Source organism: Lytechinus pictus, chromosome 3, assembly GCF_037042905.1.
Source record: "Lytechinus pictus isolate F3 Inbred chromosome 3, Lp3.0, whole genome shotgun sequence".
NCBI lineage: Eukaryota > Metazoa > Echinodermata > Echinoidea > Temnopleuroida > Toxopneustidae > Lytechinus > Lytechinus pictus.
The window spans coordinates 32,427,233-32,448,423 of NC_087247.1; the positions used below are offsets into that span (position 1 = coordinate 32,427,233).

Below are 21,191 nucleotides of genomic sequence, written 5' to 3' on the forward strand. Positions count from 1 at the left end.
GGCTCGCGTTTCGCGCTCGCAGCAATTATTGTATAGTAAGGTCCTTAACAGGTTACTTTTCTGGTCAGTAGGCCTATACAAACAAATTACAGCTCACGCGAAGCGCTCGCGTTAATTTTTTAGTTAGATACACATCTATTTATCTATCTATACATGTATTTTTATGACAGAAAAAACCCAACAAATTAAATTACACCATAATTACAAAGCTTGGTTTGTACGTACATTGTGATCATCCATACTTTTGACAATTCTTTACAAAAATGAAGTACACATCGATAAAGCGATATCGATATACGATAGACGATAGCTTGCCTAAATGTTCGAAAGATGGCTGTTTCTGCTTCGTGGACGTGGACATGTAAAAGCGTTCGCATAGTTTGCTTGATTCTTCTCATTATCACCATTCAAGTCCATTGTGAAACTGTACAAGATGAACTCCTTTTCGCGCCTGGAGGACAACTAAATATGAAAATGGGACAAGCAAAACCGCAAAGGTAATGCGCCCGATAATTTGTTCAGTCCCACATATTGATAATTGTGTGTCTCATCTGAATCCTCAGTGAATGAGTGGTACGAAGTTGTCATTGCTGCTTTAAGTTTAAGCCTTAACGTTAGAGTCCTCTGTTAGATCTAGAAATTAGAAGAAAGCTGTTGTTATACTTAGTTTAGTATCTTCCTGTTCTTTTCATGAAAACTTGTATTAAGGTTGGTTAATGTAATTCCATGGATGTCAAATTCTTTCTTTGCCAAAATGAGTTTGCTTAAGCCTTAAGTTAGACTTAATTTTAAGTTAAGTTAGACTTAACGTCCTGCGCAGTGAGTCGCCATCGGCAGTCTTCAACCTTCAATTTTGCAACCAAAAAAAAAATTCTTACCCAAATCTTTGTATGAGATGAAAGTATCCACAAATCCTTTGAAATATATGATAAACTTTTCTCCTGAAATTGCTACAGTTTTTAGTAAGAACATCTTGAATTACACACTTCCGGAACGGCGACACAATGATGATGGGTATATTTTGAGTCGCAGATTCAAAAAATCCAATACATTTACTACACAGACATATCGCGCATGCGCACACACACGCACCGATCGTACACAAAAGTGCATTGACTCAGCTGCATTGTTGAAACCTCTCCGTGGGTTAAGATATACGTTGAGTCGCCAAACCCTCTTATTTTGATAACAATTGTCACCCCCACCTTCAAAATGAAATGATCGTGAGCATTTTTTTATAATCTATATTTTGATACCAAATATTGGTAACTTGAGCGGGCAGTTTTGGAAACATCGATTGCTTAGTGTGGGCGTCTCAAATCGTCGCCCGAGAAAAATGGCAGCTTAAATTCGCACCGTAAGGACCAAGTTTGCAAGTCTGATTTTGACTGCGCTTAACTCCTTTGTCTTTTGCTGGATCTTTTAACCAAACGTTGCAGCATTTCAGGGAATTACTGAGGATTAATATCAGATGCCACAAGACACTTTTCAACATTGCAAAAGATTTCTAGAACCATTGTAGTCAGGCAGTGACAGGTGAGTGGCGCAACAGTAAAAAATTGCACATGGCGACTCACTGCGCATGGACGTTAGTTTAATTTCTAACGTTTTTTTTCTTCGTATTTTTGGCAAATTGTCCAGAGACCAGACCAGGGGCAGGGTCCACTCAGGGAGTATGTCTTATTATTCTGAGGCCGTGTTAGGGGTAATAAAAAGCTCTCCTGACCTTGGCCTGACTTTTGTAACTTTTTATAAGAGCAGTAGCACTACAAAGTCAAAAGTCTCTTCTTTGACGTAAATAGGGCATGCAAAGAGGTGCTTAAGAAGGAAAATAGGGGGGGGGGTGAAAGAAAGAAACAAATGATGAGAAAAGGAAGAAGGGATGAAAGTGAGAAATTAAGAAATAAAGCCAAAGAAAGAAAGAAAATAAATAATGGGAAGTTACAAAGAAAGAATGAAAGAAAAGGGGGGAAAGGAGAATGAATGAAAATGGAAAGAATGAAAGGTAAAATGAAAGAAAGAAGAAAAGAAAAAAGGACACAAATAATCTGGAAGAAAGAAAAAGGAGAGAAAAAAAGTGATAAAGAAAAAAAGGAGAGAAAAGTAGAAAAGAAAAGAAGAGGAAAGAAATGCTAAAACAAAAAACATCACTCTATATTTTACGCTGGCAGCTAGAGGTCATGGTCCTGACACAAAAATCAAAATTCGCCAGGCTAGTGTTATTGAATCGTACCGGTACTACAAAAATATAAACAAAATAAAATAAATATAAGTACATACACCCACTTGTTTACACACTCCCTACCATCTAATCATGATTCATAGCTCTTTTCCCCCCATCTTCTCTTTATTTTTTCTTATATTTAATAAATTATATCATTTGTTCACAATCATTTACGTATATTCACTTTTGTCTCTAAATTGATACAGGTTCCTATTGTACGATGTGAATCCAGGAGAAGGCTTCAATCTGAGAAGAGATGTGTACATGAGAATAGCAAACCTGGTCAAGAGGCTTCTAGAGAAAGACAACTGGGTTCTTGTTCTTCCACCCTGGGGCAGGCTCTACCATTGGAAGTCAAGGAATATGCAGCAAATCAGAATACCGTGGTCTACCTTCTTTGATGTGGAGAGTTTGAATCACCATGTTCCGGTCATTGAGTTTGAAGATTATATAAAGAGTAAGATCCGCAGATCAGTTGAGGCTTCATTCTTCATGTATAAAACTTTTATTACTGGCGCAAGGTCACTTTTCAAATGGGCATAATTTTATATTACAGCATAAATGGGAAAAAATTAAATGGTACAGAAGTATCCAAGGCAAGTAAAAGGGGCATTGAGGCATGGCCTTGGATAGCCTTGGGTTACTTAAGCCCTGACTCTATACCTGTATGTGTATTTATGTTTGAAATTTTTGTTATGTCTATCAAAAATGTATTGCAATTTTTACATTGAAATTCTTCTATAAATCTACATGTATAAGTGCTTGGATTGGAGATATGGTTGCATAAATTTTGAGGTGACTTTTGTAACCTGCCTAACCTTTTATGATTAAACTTGCCTAACATTTAAATTCTGCCTAAACTTTTATAGTTATCCAATCTTCCTAACCTTTTATATGTATCCAATGTTTTTTTGCTTTGAATTCCATCACAGTTAATGGGGGAGCAGCTATTGATGAGCATGTGTACCTTCAGAGTTACAAGGAAGGTTGGACCGATGGTAAATGGGAAGAGAGGATGCATGAAAGAGAGTGCAACGATCAACCCACTTACCAAAAGAATGGCGAAGGGAAATACAGGGGCTGGTACTGGGGGTACTCAGAAGCCTATGCAAGAAACTTCAGGTGTCTTTCAATTCAGGGTGTTGCTGGCACCCTCGTCCCCTACCTCACAAAGAATATTACTGCTAGGTGAGTCCAACATGTGATCAATGTCTCCCTTGTTTCGTCTGGATCCATTTAATTTACCTCAATAATTAGTGCTGGTTTTTATTTTTATTTTTTTTTTATCAAATAAAGTATGAGTCTGAAGCTACTTCATGGCCAAGACTGATTAATGTTAGAAATGTTAGATTTTATGATGGGGATAATATACATTTGTTGTGGAGATTACAGGTGACTGTCCACATGCAGGTCAAATCTCTTTGACCACAGAAGTGTGTTTGACAAAGGCAAACTTTGACTGAGCATATTATTGTTTTGCCATATTCTGGACTTAAATAATGCTTCAAACAAGTCATGCGATTATTTGACATATGGAAGGTTGTATAGAATACAGAGTCTACTATACGATTCCATGTGAGGCAAAAACATTTTATACTTGTAGATAAAAATTATGACATAATGCAAAAAGACAATAGTTTAAGCTTTAGGATCTTGGTCACATTGGAAAATAATCTCAGATAAAGTATTTTGATGAACCTGTTAATGGAAATTCACTGATGCAAGGATGATGGCTGTTGTAGGAAGAAGCACATACGGGTATATACACTCGGCAAAAAAAGTTCTTGGACACTTAAAAGAAGTTAAAATATTCTATATAGATATTTGATTAAAGGCAAATTATTGTATGTCAACATGACCCGACAATAGTCCTCTTCCAGTATAACATGACATTTTCATGTGAACAGTCATGCATGGGTGGTTAAATGCTTTAACCCTATCTAGGCCGGGGGGGGGGGGGCCTCCGAGGCCCCCCCCTCAATGAGTCGCGCAATATTTTCGCCTCGCAAATTTTTTTAACCGCGATGCTCGCTGACTTTTTACTTTCAAGTCTTGTGCAACTTTTGAGACCAATTTTGTGTCACCCGGATACGCGGTTCCGAAATTACGCAACGTTATGTAAGTGCATGTCAGACCAAAAATTGCTCAAAAACGTGATTTCGTGTACAAAGTCAATGTAAATTGTGTTTTCAACCAAAAATCATAAATGTATGATTATTTTTAGTTTTGCTGGTCTAAATGTATGTATTTTATGCTGTTTATGATCTTAGAAGAGTCCCCAACGAATTTCATTGAAAAAACAATGAAAAACAAAGGGTCCAAAAAACAACGAAATACATAAGAAATTGCAAAAAACAGTATAATACATAAGAAATTGATCTGATATCACAATTTTTTTCATGTAAACTTGCTAAGAAAAAATGCCAAAAACTAGAACATTTGGAGCTTTATTTATGGAGTTAGAGGAAAAAGTATGATTTCACATACTAATTACGCATAAATTAGCATAATTACTCAATAAGTATTCGCATGAAATAAATTACTATACAATTTTGTAGATTATATCCCAGACAACCTGCGTGCCAATTTTCGGCGCGATCACGCAGTCGACGGCCGAGATCTCAAGGGGGGGCCTGGGAGCCCCCCCCCCCCCCCCGGCCATGGGAGCCCCCCGTGGAGCGTTGTGGCCCAGTGGATAAGTCTTCGGACTTTGAAACAGAGGGTCGTGGGTTCGAATCCCAGCCACGGCGTAATTTCCTTCAGCAAGAAACTGATCCACAGTGTGCTGCACTCAACCCAGGTGAGGTGAATGGGTACCGGTAGGAAGTAATTCCTTAAAAAGCTGTGTGCGCTATGAACGCCTAGCTTAGCCGGGTAATATAGGAGCGCCTTGAGCACCTAATAAGGTGGATATGTGCGCAATATAAATACCCTATATTATTATTATTATTATTATTATATGAACTCCCAAAATACCCCGGCCTAGATAGGGTTAAAGTTGAATTAAGAAGGGGGTGAGTTTCCATAAATATAGGTTCTACATACAATATATAGTATATATAAGTTGTTCAAACACATAGCATGTCACAATAATCCTCTGCCTTCTCGATATTTTGCTTTGAAAGTCTATGAAATTAGCCACCTGTCAGAGCCCGAGAGACGAGTGTACAGAAAAGTCACTCGGAGTGTGACGTCACCGGGGGGAATTTAGTATAAGAGGTGCCTGAATGTCATACAGAAATGCTATGCAGAGAGAGAAAGATATTTTACAATTTTTTTTCAAAGCAACTCAAATCAAACAAATAGGACTGATATGTACAAATCTTTACTTTCCCTGTATAAAAAACAGTATGAATAACCACCATGAACTCTTCAATCATGATGTAAGATAGCAAACAGTGAGTTATTGAATGATATTTTCACTATTTCTCATTTATTTTATAACGATGTTCAATCAAGTGAGTAGCTGGAAAGTAATTCCGGCGGCTAGCTCAGCGCGCGCTGAACGCATAATACTAGTACACACAACACCCAGGCATTGAGTGTACTGTTATGGTCTGGTATGTCGACTTAGTTCATGGCCGTGCAGCGATCCCCTGGCGTTTTTTCTTCTTTTCTTTTGTCTTTGACTCCACTTTTATATCCTCTGGATCATTTCCACTCATAGCTCATTCCACAGAACAATCTTGAACCAAACGTATAGTATTCTTTCTCGGCCTTCTGAGTTGTTTTCTATATTTAATTACGCTAGGGGTCACCGTCACACATACAAACGCAATTCGGAAGTGAGTTGAAGACAGAAAGATATATAGTAATAATTAGTATACATCTCTATGGTTGAAGACAACAAGAACGGTACGGTAGCTCGACAGCTAGCTGCGCCGGAGCGGGCGGCCGGTCGGCACAAAGCAATTCCGCAACCAACTGTGTTTTTTTGCAAGAGCCGCGTCACACGCGGATAAATATGTCATAATAACACGTCTGCTACGTTATCGACTGGTGAGAAGATCTCGATCAAATTTCATATTATTCACCTTGAAATTATTCCTTTAGGGTCTATGGTATCATTCTGAGGGAATTCACATATTTGGAATAATAGTACGGCCACAAATATTTTAATCATTTCCTCTTTGCAAGTTCTATGGCTCGCAGATACAACTTCAACTGCAGTTATTCCATATGAAGGAGTACGTGCATAGTACACAAAACGGCACTGCCTTGATTACTACACCGGGACCGAATACCCCCCGGTGACGTCACACTCAAAGAACACCCGTCTCGGTAGGCATTGCAGGAGCGAACTCAGGGAAAATGGGTAGGGATAAATCGTTCAAATTCACTATTTTGAAAAAAGAAAATGGGGGGTCGAATCACCTATTAGTGTTTGGGGGGTTGTAAGGTTGCTATTAATGTAAATATCTCAATATTTGGAATCGTCTTCTTAATTCAACTTTAAACAATAGCAATGTCAGTAAAAGAAAATTACAAGAAATGGATCAATCAGTGCATGGCTGGTTACAGGCATTAAACAATAGCAATGTCAGTAAAAGAAAATTGCAAGAAAACGATCAGTCATTCTTTCAGTTGTGAAAGTTTATGTGGCATAAATATCCATTAAACGATAAAAGCAAACTTAAAGTAAAAAACAGTACCACTCTAAAAGAGAAGAGAAAGTTATCCACCTTGGATGCATCACTATTCCTCTGAAATTTTAAGTCAAAGTTAGTCGATGAAAAAAATGTCAAATTTCAGTATCTTGGCATACGCAAAAGAAAATTCAATATCTCGTTTGTCCACCCTGGCTCTGAATGAGTGCAGCACATTGACGTCGCATGCTTGTCACAAGTCGGCGAATTTGCTCTGGGGTGATGTTGTCCCATTCTTCCAGGAGATAATGCCTGACATCTTGAAGAGTGTCTCCTGGTTCAATTCTTTGAAGTTTGCTTAGATTATCGTTTAATGGATATTTATGCCACATAAACTTTCACAACTGAAAGAATGACTGATTGTTTTCTTGCAATTTTTTCTTTTACTGACATTGCTATTGTTTAATGCCTGTAACCACCCATGCATGACTGTTCACATGAAAATGTCATGTCACACTGGAAGAGGAATATTGTCTTGTCATGTTGACATACAATAATTTGCCTTTAATCAAATATCTATATGGAATATTTTAACTTTCATAAGTGTCCAAGAACTTTTTTTGCCGAGTGGATTTGTTGACATGAATAAACCATACACATGAATTTGAATACATGCTACCTAGCCTACCAAGAATTCAAGCAATAAAATAAGAGATTAGTTTAGGAAACATTTCATTCTTTTACATGTGCTTTGATCTTCAGATCAGTTATGATCGACAGAGCAGAAACTGCCCTGCATGACACATTTGGGAGGTCTCGATATTGGGAAGTAAGTTGTTTGTAGCAAAAAATACTAAATCGTTTTTTTGCCTGCAGTGGGTTCTGCGATCACTTATATTTCTTGGACAAGTTTGTTTGTCTTGTGAAGCTGTTTTGCATTCGAAGGCACCTTTACTCACACCTTTCACTTTCAATGGCTTGTTTCCTTTCTTATCAGTGGATGCTTTAATAGTTATATGCAATCATTGCTAATTTCAAAATCATTGTCGTATATTATCTTCTCTGTAAGTTCCAGTCTGAAATCAGTATCACCATTCATAATATGTACATCACAGATGTATGTGGACATTACAATTGTAGCATGGTATGTGTGGTGTATTAGAAGTAGAAACCAGTTTGGGATCATATTTGTAGCACATTGATCAGTGTTTCACTGTAATGGTGGTGGTTGCCTTAATAGCATAACGAGATGAATCATAACATTGTTTTCTACCAAGTGAGTAAAAAAAAATTATGCCTCTAAAATTGCCAACTATATTTCCTGAAAGAGTTTCTTTCAAATATTCTGTACTTTTTTCATATGATGTTAAGTGCTTTTATCAGAATGTATTGTATGAGTTGCTGTGGTGTGAAATTCGATTTAAGATGCAAAGATGGTATAAAGATTTGAATGAGTTCTTGTGATGTGAAATTTGATTTAAGATGCAAAGATGGTATAAAGATTTGAATGCAGTGAAGGAATCTAGATAATCCTACAAGAATTACAGTAAAATTGATTGCAAAATACCTATTTAAACATGAGCATTGTTTGATAAAAACAGTTCAGGATCAATTATCATGTTAGTTTAATTGGAAAAGTAAATTGCAATGAAGTTTACTGGAACTCATCTAGGATTGAGATCTCATGGATTTCTACATTCATTCATTGCAGTCATGCTTTACCTTGACACAAATCTAATCGTACAGTACATCAAAGAACACCTCCTGATTTTCCAGATATGACTGATATCAAACTATTAGGGAAAATATACTCTTTTAGGACATTTACAGTATGTGCTCATGACAAAGACATTCAGCAAATTGTCAATTTTAGAGGTGTTATTTTCTTTTACCCACATGTTAGAGTATACACATATTCATGTACATGTTGTAACAAAATGTCCTATTTTTGTACAGTCTTTTTGGTCAAACTGAGGTGACTAACCCTTCTTTTCTCTCATTTCTTTTTACCGAGCCACTTTGGATCAAACAAATTATAATTAGACATTTTATTTTACATCATGCAATTTTCCTTTTTTTTTTCTTTGGAATGGTCAACAACATATAGTAAACAAAATGTTGATAACATAATATAACTTTTAATTTATGCTATATTGTTATTATTCAAGCACAAACTATTTTTTTTTCTTTATGTTGCCTCATTCCTTTTGAACACAGAGGTAGTCTTGTAGGTTCTTTATCCCGAATTCTAGCAATCACACATGAAATAGGTATTAATAAGTAACACAACATTTTCTGATGCAAATCATATGATTCACAGTGCAATAGGTTCTTCTGTATGTGAGTAAAATCTGTTTGATGTCAAATTGGCAGTGCAAGGAAAAATGATGCAATCAATATTAATGCATTTATGCATGTTGGTATTTTTAATTAAAAAATATTTTTAAATTCAAACTGGATATCATAAAAGATAATGAAAATATTTAACTCTTTGCAATCTGCAGTGTGGTCATTTTATTCCGCTTAGATTTCAAGATTTCACAAAATTAGGTCAAGGTGAATTAACCAGGTTTAGATATATGGTGACAGGTAACCTTGATATTACAAACTTTATATTGAAAACTTTCTCATGAAACCATTGTTTTCTGCAATTACATTAATTTAGCTGTAATCCATTTCTGTAATATTTTCCATCACATTGTTATCCTTTACTCCCTGTATCCATCATTATTGGTGAAATCCTTTGTAGATCTGTTGTATTATCCCGCTGTGAAGAAGTTCTTCATGATTACTATGGACAAACCCAATACTGGAATGTAAGTTCACAGTGGATTTTAAAATTAGCATCACTTTGGATTATTGTTTCGATATTTCAAGTTTCACTCGGGTTCTCGATTTGACGTTGTGTGGAGGTGTGTCCTATTCCCAAGCACCTTCATTAATTCCATCATATCAAACACGATGTATTCATGAAATTCATCAAACTTCAAACATACATAAATACCTGCAGAAAATAAAGATGTAAAAGTTTTGCCAAGATCATGACCATTTTTATTGCATGTGCAACATTTTAGTGACTTGAAAATGATAATGTATTTCCAATATTTTCTGTGAGAAAATTTAGACAATTTTATTTTTTAATGGCTATTTTGGCCATCTTGTTTTTAAGAAAAAGAAGGCATTGAAAATTGAAATTGTGTTTTTACCTTTTTTTGTTATTGTTTTTTATAAATTCACTTTAGGAAAATGTTGCAAAATTTTAAGCATCCTATTTGAAGTTATTCCTGAACATTGCGTAATTTTGTGCATTTGGTAATGAAATTCTGGTCGGCAGTGGCGTAATGAGCCAAATATCTTGAGGGGGCTCTATATGGCGAATCGCATAAAATTGATAAAATGTTGTGAGCAAAGCAAGCAAGCAAGCAAAAATTAGGACACTTTATTACAAAAGTCCAAGTTTGTGATAGATTTTGAAATAATATTCAGAAAATAATATAATATTTCACCCTTATCCCTTTCCTTTTCTTTCTTTTCTCTTTTTTTTCTTGGTTGTTAAATTCTTTTTTTATGGGGGGCAAGAACAAGAGACCCCCCACCCCATCTGTACGCCAGTGCTGGTCGGTAATACAAAAGCTTTCTATACCTTCATGTATTCTCACTTTGTGGGCTATAATATAAAGAAAAGTAAAAGGAGCAGAAAGATACAAGGAGTATTATGATATATATCTGAGCATTGTAAGGAATAAGCAAAAAGAGGAATTACAAAAAAAAAAAAAATTATGAATCATTTATAATTGAATGCATGAAGAATAATAATTTGCAATATTTTAATTACATTTTTGCATTGGTGTTAATATTGTTTTGATTAATGGGCTATATTTTCCAACTATTGAATGCACATGCTTAAAAAGGGAAATGGTATTTCTTTGAAAGAGATATGGCAATGCTACAGCATGTCTGATACTGCACCTTTTATTTATTTTTGTACTGTTAACATTTGTTGTGTTTGTGTGTCAGCTCACTAAAACCGGTCATGTTTACCACTTAAGTTCATATGTGCCCAACAATTTTTATTTTCCAGTTTATGATAACTACATTAACTACCTGTATTAACATAGACAACTGTACCAGGGGGGGGGGGCGACTTTCATTGACGAGTGGATACCATGCGCGACCAAAAAAACATGTAAAAAGGATATCTTTTTCAAGATAGGGCACGTTTAGTACGTAACGTAATAAGGGTGTCAAAAACACTAAAATAATGAAAAAAGGGTATCTATTTTGCTGGGAAAGCTACGTGTACAGGGTCAAATTTGTGAGGGTAGAAAAAAGACTAAAATGTTTTATAAAGGATGTACTTTATGTAATTTTTCTCTTATTTCCTTTTCGCAGCGCCTTGAGCACATAATTAATGTGGATTTGGCGCTTTAGAAATACTCTATATTATTATTACTTTTTGCCCCAACAGTCAACACTACGTGTTTAGAATCCGATTTGCGCGAGGTGTGGCCGTACTAAACCCAATGATGTAGGTAAATGTAAAACCGACGTCTGTGACATAACAATTAAAATATTGCTGTACTTGTTTAGGGATTCAATTCAGGGAATACTTGCCAAGGGTATCATTTTGTTTCCAATACTTGTTAAGGGTAGGGTTTCAAACGCCAATACTTGTTAAAGGGTGTATTTTCAGAATATGGAAAATACTTGTTTAGGGAGCTTTTCAAGACCCCATGGTCGCGTATGGTATACACTTGTCAATGGAAGTGCCCCCCCCCCCCCCCCCCCCCGGGCAACTGTACTGATTCATGTGAGGGAATTGTTTCAATGAGATCTTTATGATTGTTTGTAAGAGCTGTCTTCAGCTCATACATTAGGGTCTGTTGCACAAAGTGCTAAATTATTGGGAAAAAAAGGCCAAAACTTTGCTTACTCTATATGTTTCTTCCTGTGGACAGTCTTCTTTTCACATGATATATTGGTAAAGAATAAAATATCTCATCATTCCCAGACAAATGACATAAATTATAATCTATTTTTAGTGCTTAATGTGTAAAATATTGATTTTTTTTTTTAAATATGTACTTGGATATATCCATACTAATACTGCAGTGTTATTAAGTTACACAGGAGTGCTGAATACAGGCCCAAATTTAATTTTGTCTGTATTATTTCCCTTAGTTTGCTAACCAATTTTCATTCTTTAAAGAAATAACTTTTCCTTTAGCTCACTTAACTGTATAATTGTTCATTTTTCCAAATAACCATGCTACAGGGGCTTTCTTGCATTTATCAAAACCATGTCTGTGAATGTGTCTTTTACCAAAGTTCAATAATTCTTTTCAAATCTTTTGAATCTTCTATTGCTATTTCTTATCCTGTGTGGTGTTGAATGCAGTAGAGCAGCTCTCTGTTGCATCTTTGTCTTAGGTATTCATTCTGTCACAAATATGCATTTGATTTGCTGCTTGAAATGGTGAAAATTATTGTAACTTACTTGTATGATAACGCTTGTATTCATTTTTCAACCACAAAACATTTAAATCATATATGTGTATTCATAGTAAAACAAAGTTCCATAAAAGTGGACAAAATATTCCAGAAAGCGTTTTGATGTTTTTATTTGATCTAATTGCATGTTTTGGTTTTTAAACCCATATATTTCATCTACTATGAATTTGATCTAATTGACATTAGGTCTGCAATACACTAAGTCTAATACACACTTAGTTTTAGTCTACTCTAATAAAAATTTGGTAAAATTTCCCCTTTTTCTTAAATTTATTTTGACATTGTTTAATAATTATTTTTGTTTATGAACTAACCATATAAAGACTGAGTGGTATTAGACCAAGTGTATGTTAAGACAAAATAGGTATAGCCTAACTGGAAATGAAACAAATTGGTTAATGTGCTAAATGGTCCAAATGACATTTAGAGCAAATGGTTAGTAGGGTATTTGAACAGGTTTTAGATTAAGTAAGATTAGACCATGTCTTGTGGGATGAGACCAAACTTAAAGTTGACAAAAGAATCCATATTGAATTACTTTAAATTGAAATTGATTCAGAATTGTAATGGATTTACTCAATTATGATATTTGTTTTATTTTAGGCAAGGCGAAGCTTGCGGTTTGCCAAGCATCTTAGAGACATCGGTGATGAGTTCCGTAAAACATACTTGGATTCTACTGATGCTAAAGATAAAACACCCGTTTTAGAAGACTGGAGAGAAATGAAGGTAAGGTAAAAACAATGAGAAGAAATTGGCCAAAATGAATGAAATTTTGCTTTTTTTTTCATTTGTAAGAACAATTATTTTTGTGATAGATTTTCAGCTTAGATTTCAAAAAGTTTAGTTTGTAAAACTAGACCAGATCTAGGTCCATGATGTTATAGTGACAACTGATCTTGATTTTACAGACCAAACTTTTTGAAATCTAATCTGAAAAACTATCACAAAAATTTATTTCAATTATCTTTAAGACAACAAACTTAGCATTAAAACTTGGTATTGCCAGGAATTTGCAGTCACCACTCAGAAGTATCTAGTTTGAACACTGCTTGATTCTTTAAGAACAGCCCCTTTTGTCTTTATTTGTCCCAGCCAACTCCAGGAAGTGCTGTAGGTGGGCCATATATCGCCGTTCATCTTCGGAGGCAAGATTATGCAAGGAGTAACAGGAAAGAGGTAGCATCCTTACCTAAAGCAGCTACACATATTAAGGAGAAGTTGAAGGAACTGAAACTAAAGAAAGTCTTTATAGCAACAGATGCACCTGTTAGCGGTATGTAATGCTTTCCTCTGGCAATAATATGTATAAGTCCATGTACTGCACACAGGCAGGACTATAAGGTGGTGATGGGGCGACTGCCCTCCCTCCCCCCTTGTAATTTTTTCAATGAGTAAAGCAAAAAAAAATTGAAGGGAGAAAGAAGAAAAAAAAAGTTTAGGTCATGTAAATCTATATCACCTCTATTCAATGAAGTCTTCATGAATGTCAAATTAAAAAAAAGAAAAATATTAAAAGGAAAGTAAATTGCCATAAGTTTGAAGAAAATAGTTAAGACAGTGTTACATGGCCGCAAATTCATTTCAAATGTATCCAAGGATTAAAACAGCTAGAGATATCTATCAACATTAGTTAAGACTTGAAATTAGCTGAGGAAAACAATTGAAAAGTTGAATAAATGTACTTATTCATCTTTCAGGTGGTACTATTAAATGGCAGTATATGAAAGGGCCTTTGAGCTTTGTGCACACGTCAAGCTTTTGAAAATATCCACCGACGCTTTAACTATGGTTGATTTTATCTCTGTCTCACACAGAAATTGACCAGTTAAAAGTTCATCTGAAGGGGTTTGAAGTATATAACTATATACCTCCCAGGACTGTTCATGATAAATTCATGGATGGTGGTGTCGCTATTATAGACCAATGGATCTGTGCCCATGCAAGGTAGGTACTCTTTGATTGCACATTGCAAGAATTATATTCTCCAGGAAGTGGAGACTGTGCACACATTGCATGTGGTTAAGCTCGGTTAAACTATATGCATGTACTTCGACATACAGTTCTTGATAAATTCTTGCAGAGCTGCCAGCCAGTACTGATTTTCAATTTTAGTACTGAAAAATGAGAAGAAAGCTTGTGGTTTCAAAAAAAATACAAATTTTCAAATTGTCAGTTTTATGTGTTTTCCTGTGGTATTTCTTTGAGAATATTGATTTCCTCACCAAAATACTGATTTTCAGTTTTTAAAATACTCAACAGTTCTTGTTCAGGTTGGCAGCTCTGTTTATGAATGATGGTGTTGCTATTACAAACCAATGGATAGCTTGTCTTATTGCACATTGCCTAAATACTCCCCAGGAAGTGGAGTTTGTGCATACATTATACACTGTTGGTCATAAAGGTGGAATATTTTTTTTCACCAAATTTTCTCAGCGTAATTATTACAACATGATTTGAATATGGCATTTATGGTGCATGATAACCACTTTACTTTATAATTCTGCCTTTTACACACGTTTGACAGTGATATCTTACAAGTTTATGTCCTAAGCGATGGATGTCATGAGCATAGAACAACACTGACGACAATATACAGTAAATTAAAGGATCATGAGATATTTATTTTCAATCTCTCTCAGTTTTCCAGATGACTTTTTTTGTGATTTCATGGACAAATTTGCATCAAACTTGAGTCATTGTTCTTACTCGGTCACTAGTATCGGGTATGTCCACCCCTGGCACGAACCAGCGCATGCAGACGTCGTTACATGCTGTCCACTAGCTTGTTGATGACGTCAACAGGCATAGCGTCCCATTCTTCCCTCAGAGCATCTGCCAACTCCTGCAGATTTTGAGGAATGACCTCTCTGTCGTTGATGGCTCGGCCTAGGGCATCCCATGCATGCTCTATGGGGTTAATATCCGGCGAAAAAGCTGGCCATGGCAACTGTACGACGCCCTCTGCCTCCAGGAATTCCTTTACTGCAGCGGCCCTTTGCGGTCTAGCGTTGTCATCCTGCAGTCGGAAATTGTGCCCATACACTCGTCTTGCATATGGAAGACAGTGGAACTCCAAGATATCCCTGTAGGCGGCGGCGTTGACGTTTCCGTCCGGAACCACCATTGGCGTTTTCCCTCCATAATGGATGACGGCCCATATCATCACTGAGCCGCCTCCGACTTGAGTCGTCTCGTGGATACATTCATCACAAAGTTTTTCCCCGGCTAATCGACGAACTCGTTGTCTCCCATCCTTTCGGTCAAGGATGAACCGGCTCTCGTCCGTGAAGACCACATGTTGCCAATGTCCTGGATGAAGCCTTCTGTGCTCCCTAGCCCAAAGAAGACGAGCTACTCTGAGGTGAACAGACAGGCGTGGACATTTGGTCAACCGTCGTGCTCGGTAACCATGTTGGAGCGATCTGCGATTAACGGTTGACCGGGAAACGTTGATCCCAAGATATCTCCTCCACAAGCGACGGAGACGGTTCTTGGGCAATTTCCGGTTTCTGCGGCTGAAATTCAACAGTTGGCGATCATCTCTTCTTGTGGTCAATCTGGGACGTCCTGGAGATTTCCGTGGCCGCACATTCCCCGCCTCACGTTGACGTTTCAGGATCTTAGAGACTGCACTCTGTGATATCCCTAGGACTTCTGCGGTATCAGTCTGCTTGTAGCCCTCCTGTCGCAGTGCTACCACTCTCTCGCGTGTTGCTGTTGCCGTTGGACCAGGCATAGTCCAGGGAACGTCTCTACCGATTTTTATTTCAAACGGTACAAGGAACTCGAAATAATGCAACCTTCTTATACACAGTGCTAAATCAGGGAAAGGGACAGAATGTCATATGCACAGGCTTTTATAGTCTACAACAAAATAATTTATTACGTAATCCAAATTTCTCATGTTATAATGTCACCTGTGTAATGGGGAAACATTATGTAATCACTCAATTACCATTTTGTCTACGCGTAGCCTTTCAAATACCAACAAAACTGTCGATTTTTATTCAAAAATATTTTATTCCACCTTTATGACCAACAGTGTATGTGGTTAAGCTAGGTTAAAGTATACTACTGTAATTCTGTGGAATGAGTTTCTTCGTAAATGAGGAAAATAAGTCATGCAACTTAAGAGTTGATTCCTTTTGTCATGAGACGGCAATATAAACTTCCCAAGAGTGTTCATGATTTTTATCAAATTTGGTATCTGTCTGCAGGAATTCTCTTGGAAAGGTTTTTGAAAATGGAGATGATTTTATCATTATTATTATTAAATGAATCTGTAAATTTTATTCACCAATCTTGCTGGAAAAACAAAATTTGAAAAAAGTCTTTTCAAATAATATATATGTTTTTGTCTATCATCAAGCAACATATATTTTTTTGGACAAAAAAGGAAATGACCTTAGTTAAGTAATCGTAATATCAGATAAGCTGTGATTGAATTTTCTCTTTTATTTCTATTTGACTTCTGGCTGCTATTATACAGAATGAAATTGTTTTATGTGAATAATTACAGATTGTGAAACTGCTCCACCCCCTTCCCACATGATAGGATATCTGTCATTTCTTTGAGAAAATTATTGAACGTATATTGTAATGTCATTTAAAATTATCTATATAATTTGTCTTCTTCTACTTTTCTCCTTTATTCATTTTTGTACTTCAGATATTTCATAGGCACTGGTCAATCTACTTTTTCATTCCGTATCTACGAAGAGCGGCAGCTACTTGGGTTTGACACCAAGATGACGTATAATAGATTCTGTGGTGATGGGGAACCAAAAGACTGCGAACCCCCATCGGTATGGCCAGTCGTCTACTAATCCATCCACAATGGACATTATTTATTTGGCTGAAGAAACTTTCACCCTTAGATTGGCAATAATAATATTTGTATTTAATGCTTATTTAATGTAATGAGATGAAGGATGTTTGAAAGTAACCCTTGCCAGGTTCATAGAAAATTAGTAATTTTGGACCTTTTATTATACTGCCAAACTGAGCCTGTGCTTGGGTTGACACCAAGATAATAGATTCCGTGGTGAGGCCTTAAAAAAATGTTTGTTTTCCATAACAGAGGGGAAAAAATAAGGGTTCGTCATTTTTGTCTTGCCTGCATGGCAGAGCAAGACTATTGGTGCTGCTTTTCCGTTGGTGGTGGCAGCGTCATCAACAGTGAAATCTTAATAAAGATTAAGTTTGTTAAATATGAGCATAACTTACAAAGCATATGGACCTATTGTTTTGGAAATCAACATTGAAACCTTAACCAATTTAAGTTTTAGAAATGTCATAACTTAAAAAGTATATACCTATGTCATGAAACTTGGACATCTGGGTAAACAAGTATCTCTGATCATATTGCATGACTTTCTGGTCACATGATCTAGGTCAAAGATTGTTTAGGGTCAATGAACTTTGACAATGTTGTGGTATTGAAAACTTAACTAAGGTTAAGATTTTGAATTATTAAGTTAATTTTGCAAGTATAAAACCTTCAAATAAAAGTACGGGCAAATGTATGAATGTTCAAATGAACACAAACACATACATTAACAAAAGATCCAAGACACATTGTAAGAGGACCTTGCCAGTTGATAGAAAACATTCCTTTATGATTTTGAAATTTTCAATATTTTTTAAATTCTATTAAGGATAATAATTTCTGATTTGAGTATTCTGACGCAATGGATATTCATCAAAATGTTGACACATTGTTTAAAAAAAAACTGCTGTTTTTACTTCAAAATCTTGAGTATTTTTAATGGCTTAAGTGAAGTGTTAAAGCGACCTTTCATTGACAAATCATGGGGAAATCAAGGCTTATCTTAGAACAGAGAAGGGATTCAAGTCTTTCACTCAGCTGCATGCCTGGGGGTGTTATGTAATAGACGCCGGCATGTCTGGGAGCTGTAGGAGAGCAATAGCTAGTAGACTAACCAACCAGAAGTAAACTGCGTGTTTTCACTTTGAAACATGTTTCTACTCAGTGGTTATTTATTTTGGTTTAGCAATCAAGAGACCTGCTATGAGTCTAGGAAATGGGATTTTTGGAAACTGGTACTGCGATGATCCAAAGTAAATAACCATCACGAGTTCGGTCAAATTCATGCTGTCCGAACTTTTATCGCATTAGTCCGACGGGCGCTCATGACGGACGGATTATATTATGCAAGTCAATTGGCCTTTTGCAAATTTCGTATTGATTCAATTTCCCCATGATTTGTCAGTGGCTGGGCCCTTTAAACCAAAATTTATTATGAAATTATAGATATTTGAGAAATGGGTGTGCCTTATGTGTGCTATTATCACATCTCAGTATTGTCTTCCAAGTGGAGGGATAGTTCTATCAAACTCCATGGTTCTATTGTAAGATATTGAATAACATTACATAGGTCTTATTGAAATCCTTATTTTTTTATGTCTGTTGTCTATAATGTTGTCTGTAATGAATGAAAAACACCCAGGAAGAAAAAAAATTATATTTGTGCCAGCACTTTCAAGATATCTTGGATTGACAAATCATTTGACTAATCTCCCGGGAAGATTAATTTTAACACATGTAGAATATTGAAGAAAATTGGGAAGGTGTTATAACCAATGCCTTTAAAATGAAGATAATGAGAGGAACATACCTTTGATATGTGAATAAACAAATAGATATTTTCAAAGTTTCAATCAATCTTGCACAAATGTGAGATACATGTATGTCTGAAGTCATTCATTGTGCACTGCAGGAGAAAGGGGGAATCCCTAGATTTTTAGTGAAAAAATATTTTCTTTTCACCTGTAACCTATCAATAAATTTCAAAAATATATTTATAAAACTATGGAAAAGGAAACCCTAATGCTGTATAAAATGATGAAAAAAATGTGGAATAACTTGATTAGCTTGCAAGTTATGTCCAAAGATTTATTAGATTACAATATTATTTCATACATTCTTTAATAGTTTCATCATCATTCTATTGTACTTTAATTACTTTTTCCTATATTTTCTTCTACTTTTACATAAACCAAATCTAAGTCAGGAGGATGTTTCCCTGAATAATGTGTTTGTGTTACTATATGTGTGTCTATATTGTGATCCGTGTTAGCATATTGGTTTTATCAGGGAATCAATAATATATTTATTATTAATAAATGTCACTTTATGCTCATGTATTTCCCCATGATTGAAGACATTATTAACTTAATGACAATATTTGCTGCATTTGTATCTATTTGAATAGATGTACTTTCTGTCATTCACATTTGCTGTTAGTCTAATCAGTTGGTCTATTTCTAAGATAATCTTATACCACATTGGCTGAACCCATTTGGTATACTATCAATTTGGTATAAATGCTGAGAAGTTTTACTTCACCTGGTTTAAAATAGCCATTTAGTCTGGTAATTCTCAGTTGGTCTAATTTCCAATTTGTATTAACATCGTCAAATCAAATTTTAGCGTAATAGCAGTTCATCTAACCATATAGATGAAGTGGTGCTACGCCAAGTGGATGTGATATGAAATGGGTGTTACTGGAAATTAGGCAATTGTTATTGAGCTAAATGACGATTAGTTGATGAGTTGATAAGATTAGACCATGTGAGATGAGACCAAATGGAGAGTGGACAAATCTGATGTAAACCAATCAGCATTTGCCGAAATTTATGCAAGTTGAATAATATTGTAATTCTCGTACTATGGGATATGCAAAAACATAGATATGTTATTTATTACTCACTGTCAGAGTTATTTCATGATTAATGTAGAAATTAGAAGGAATATTAAACCTGGACAGAATCTATTAGCAGTGCTTTAATATTGTTTAGAAATCTTTTTTGTTTCAAGAGACTGTTTACGTTGTGATGTGAATTAATTTATATTGATTATTAATTTCAATTTTTTTCTTATTGTCACTGTTGCTAATATTCCTGAAAATAAACAAAGAATGCATGAATTAAGGCCAAGTTGACCAACATGTCCTTTCTAATATCAGTAGTTTCTGAGATATTTGCATACATTTAGTGGTAATTAAAGGAAGTTGATTTTGATAAAAGCTGAAAAACAATTTTCTGATGAAGGGTTGGCAAAAAAAAGGTCCATGAACAATGACTGATAATTTTTACTGAAGTTTTAGCTCTATCCCACACATTATTTTATTACAAAATCATTTATTTGTTTTCTATTCAGTTTAATTTCATTCAATTAAATTCTACGAGAATTGCAGTAAACTTTATTCTGAAATACCTATTTTCATTTATATCAACATGAAAATTCACAAAAAGATATTAAATATATGAAAAACCCTTTTTAATCTGGAAAAGTATTGTATTTTCTGTCCAAACACTATTCTTATCTTTAAGACAAAAATATATCATACTCTACATGTTTTACCAAAATTATATGTACAAGTTATCAATATGCAATTTTTTTTTTTTTCAATCATATTACATGACACTTTTCTCATGTGTCTTATGTTCTGTTTGTAGGTATGTGATATCAAACTATTTACAAGTTAGTTTGTGTTATTGGGATATTATATCTAATGTAACATTGAATAGTTTTTTGTCTAAAATTTGAACTAATGTTAATATTCCTTGTTTTTATTATTTTCTTTTTCCTTCCTGTCAAGGAAGATGAAATCCATTGAATACTATTAAATGACACCAATTTTACTTCAAAAGTTGCAGTCCTTTTCATATCTCTGTCATTAAGCTAGGTAAATGGGAAGTTTGTAGTTTGCCAATTGCAAATATTGATTGTGAATTATCAACTTATAGATTTATTTGAACAACATGCATAGCAAATTGAATTATATGTAGTATCCATCGTATAAGTAGACCTCGGGCCCGTTTTACAAACTTTGTAAGACGGG

The 21,191-nt window shown here is 35.3% G+C and overlaps 1 protein-coding gene across 2 annotated transcripts; it reads left to right on the top strand.

Annotated features, from left to right (window-relative positions):
• The first annotated feature begins 253 nt into the window (after positions 1 to 253).
• Positions 254 to 20,277, top strand: LOC129257432 (GDP-fucose protein O-fucosyltransferase 2-like). Of its 2 annotated transcripts, none has more exons than XM_064096834.1 (8): positions 254 to 497; positions 2,431 to 2,681; positions 3,157 to 3,412; positions 7,573 to 7,639; positions 12,925 to 13,050; positions 13,417 to 13,597; positions 14,139 to 14,268; positions 16,994 to 20,277. In XM_064096834.1, the coding sequence occupies exons 1-8, from the start codon at positions 331 to 333 to the stop codon at positions 17,148 to 17,150; spliced, it is 1,335 nt and encodes a 444-aa protein (XP_063952904.1). In that variant the 5' UTR covers positions 254 to 330; the 3' UTR covers positions 17,151 to 20,277. The 2 variants fall into 2 exon arrangements, with proteins under 2 accessions (XP_063952904.1, XP_054751729.2); XM_054895754.2 differs by lacking the exon at positions 7,573 to 7,639 and adding an exon at positions 9,560 to 9,626 and having other exon boundaries at positions 294 to 497.
• Positions 20,278 to 21,191: the final 914 nt, after the last annotated feature.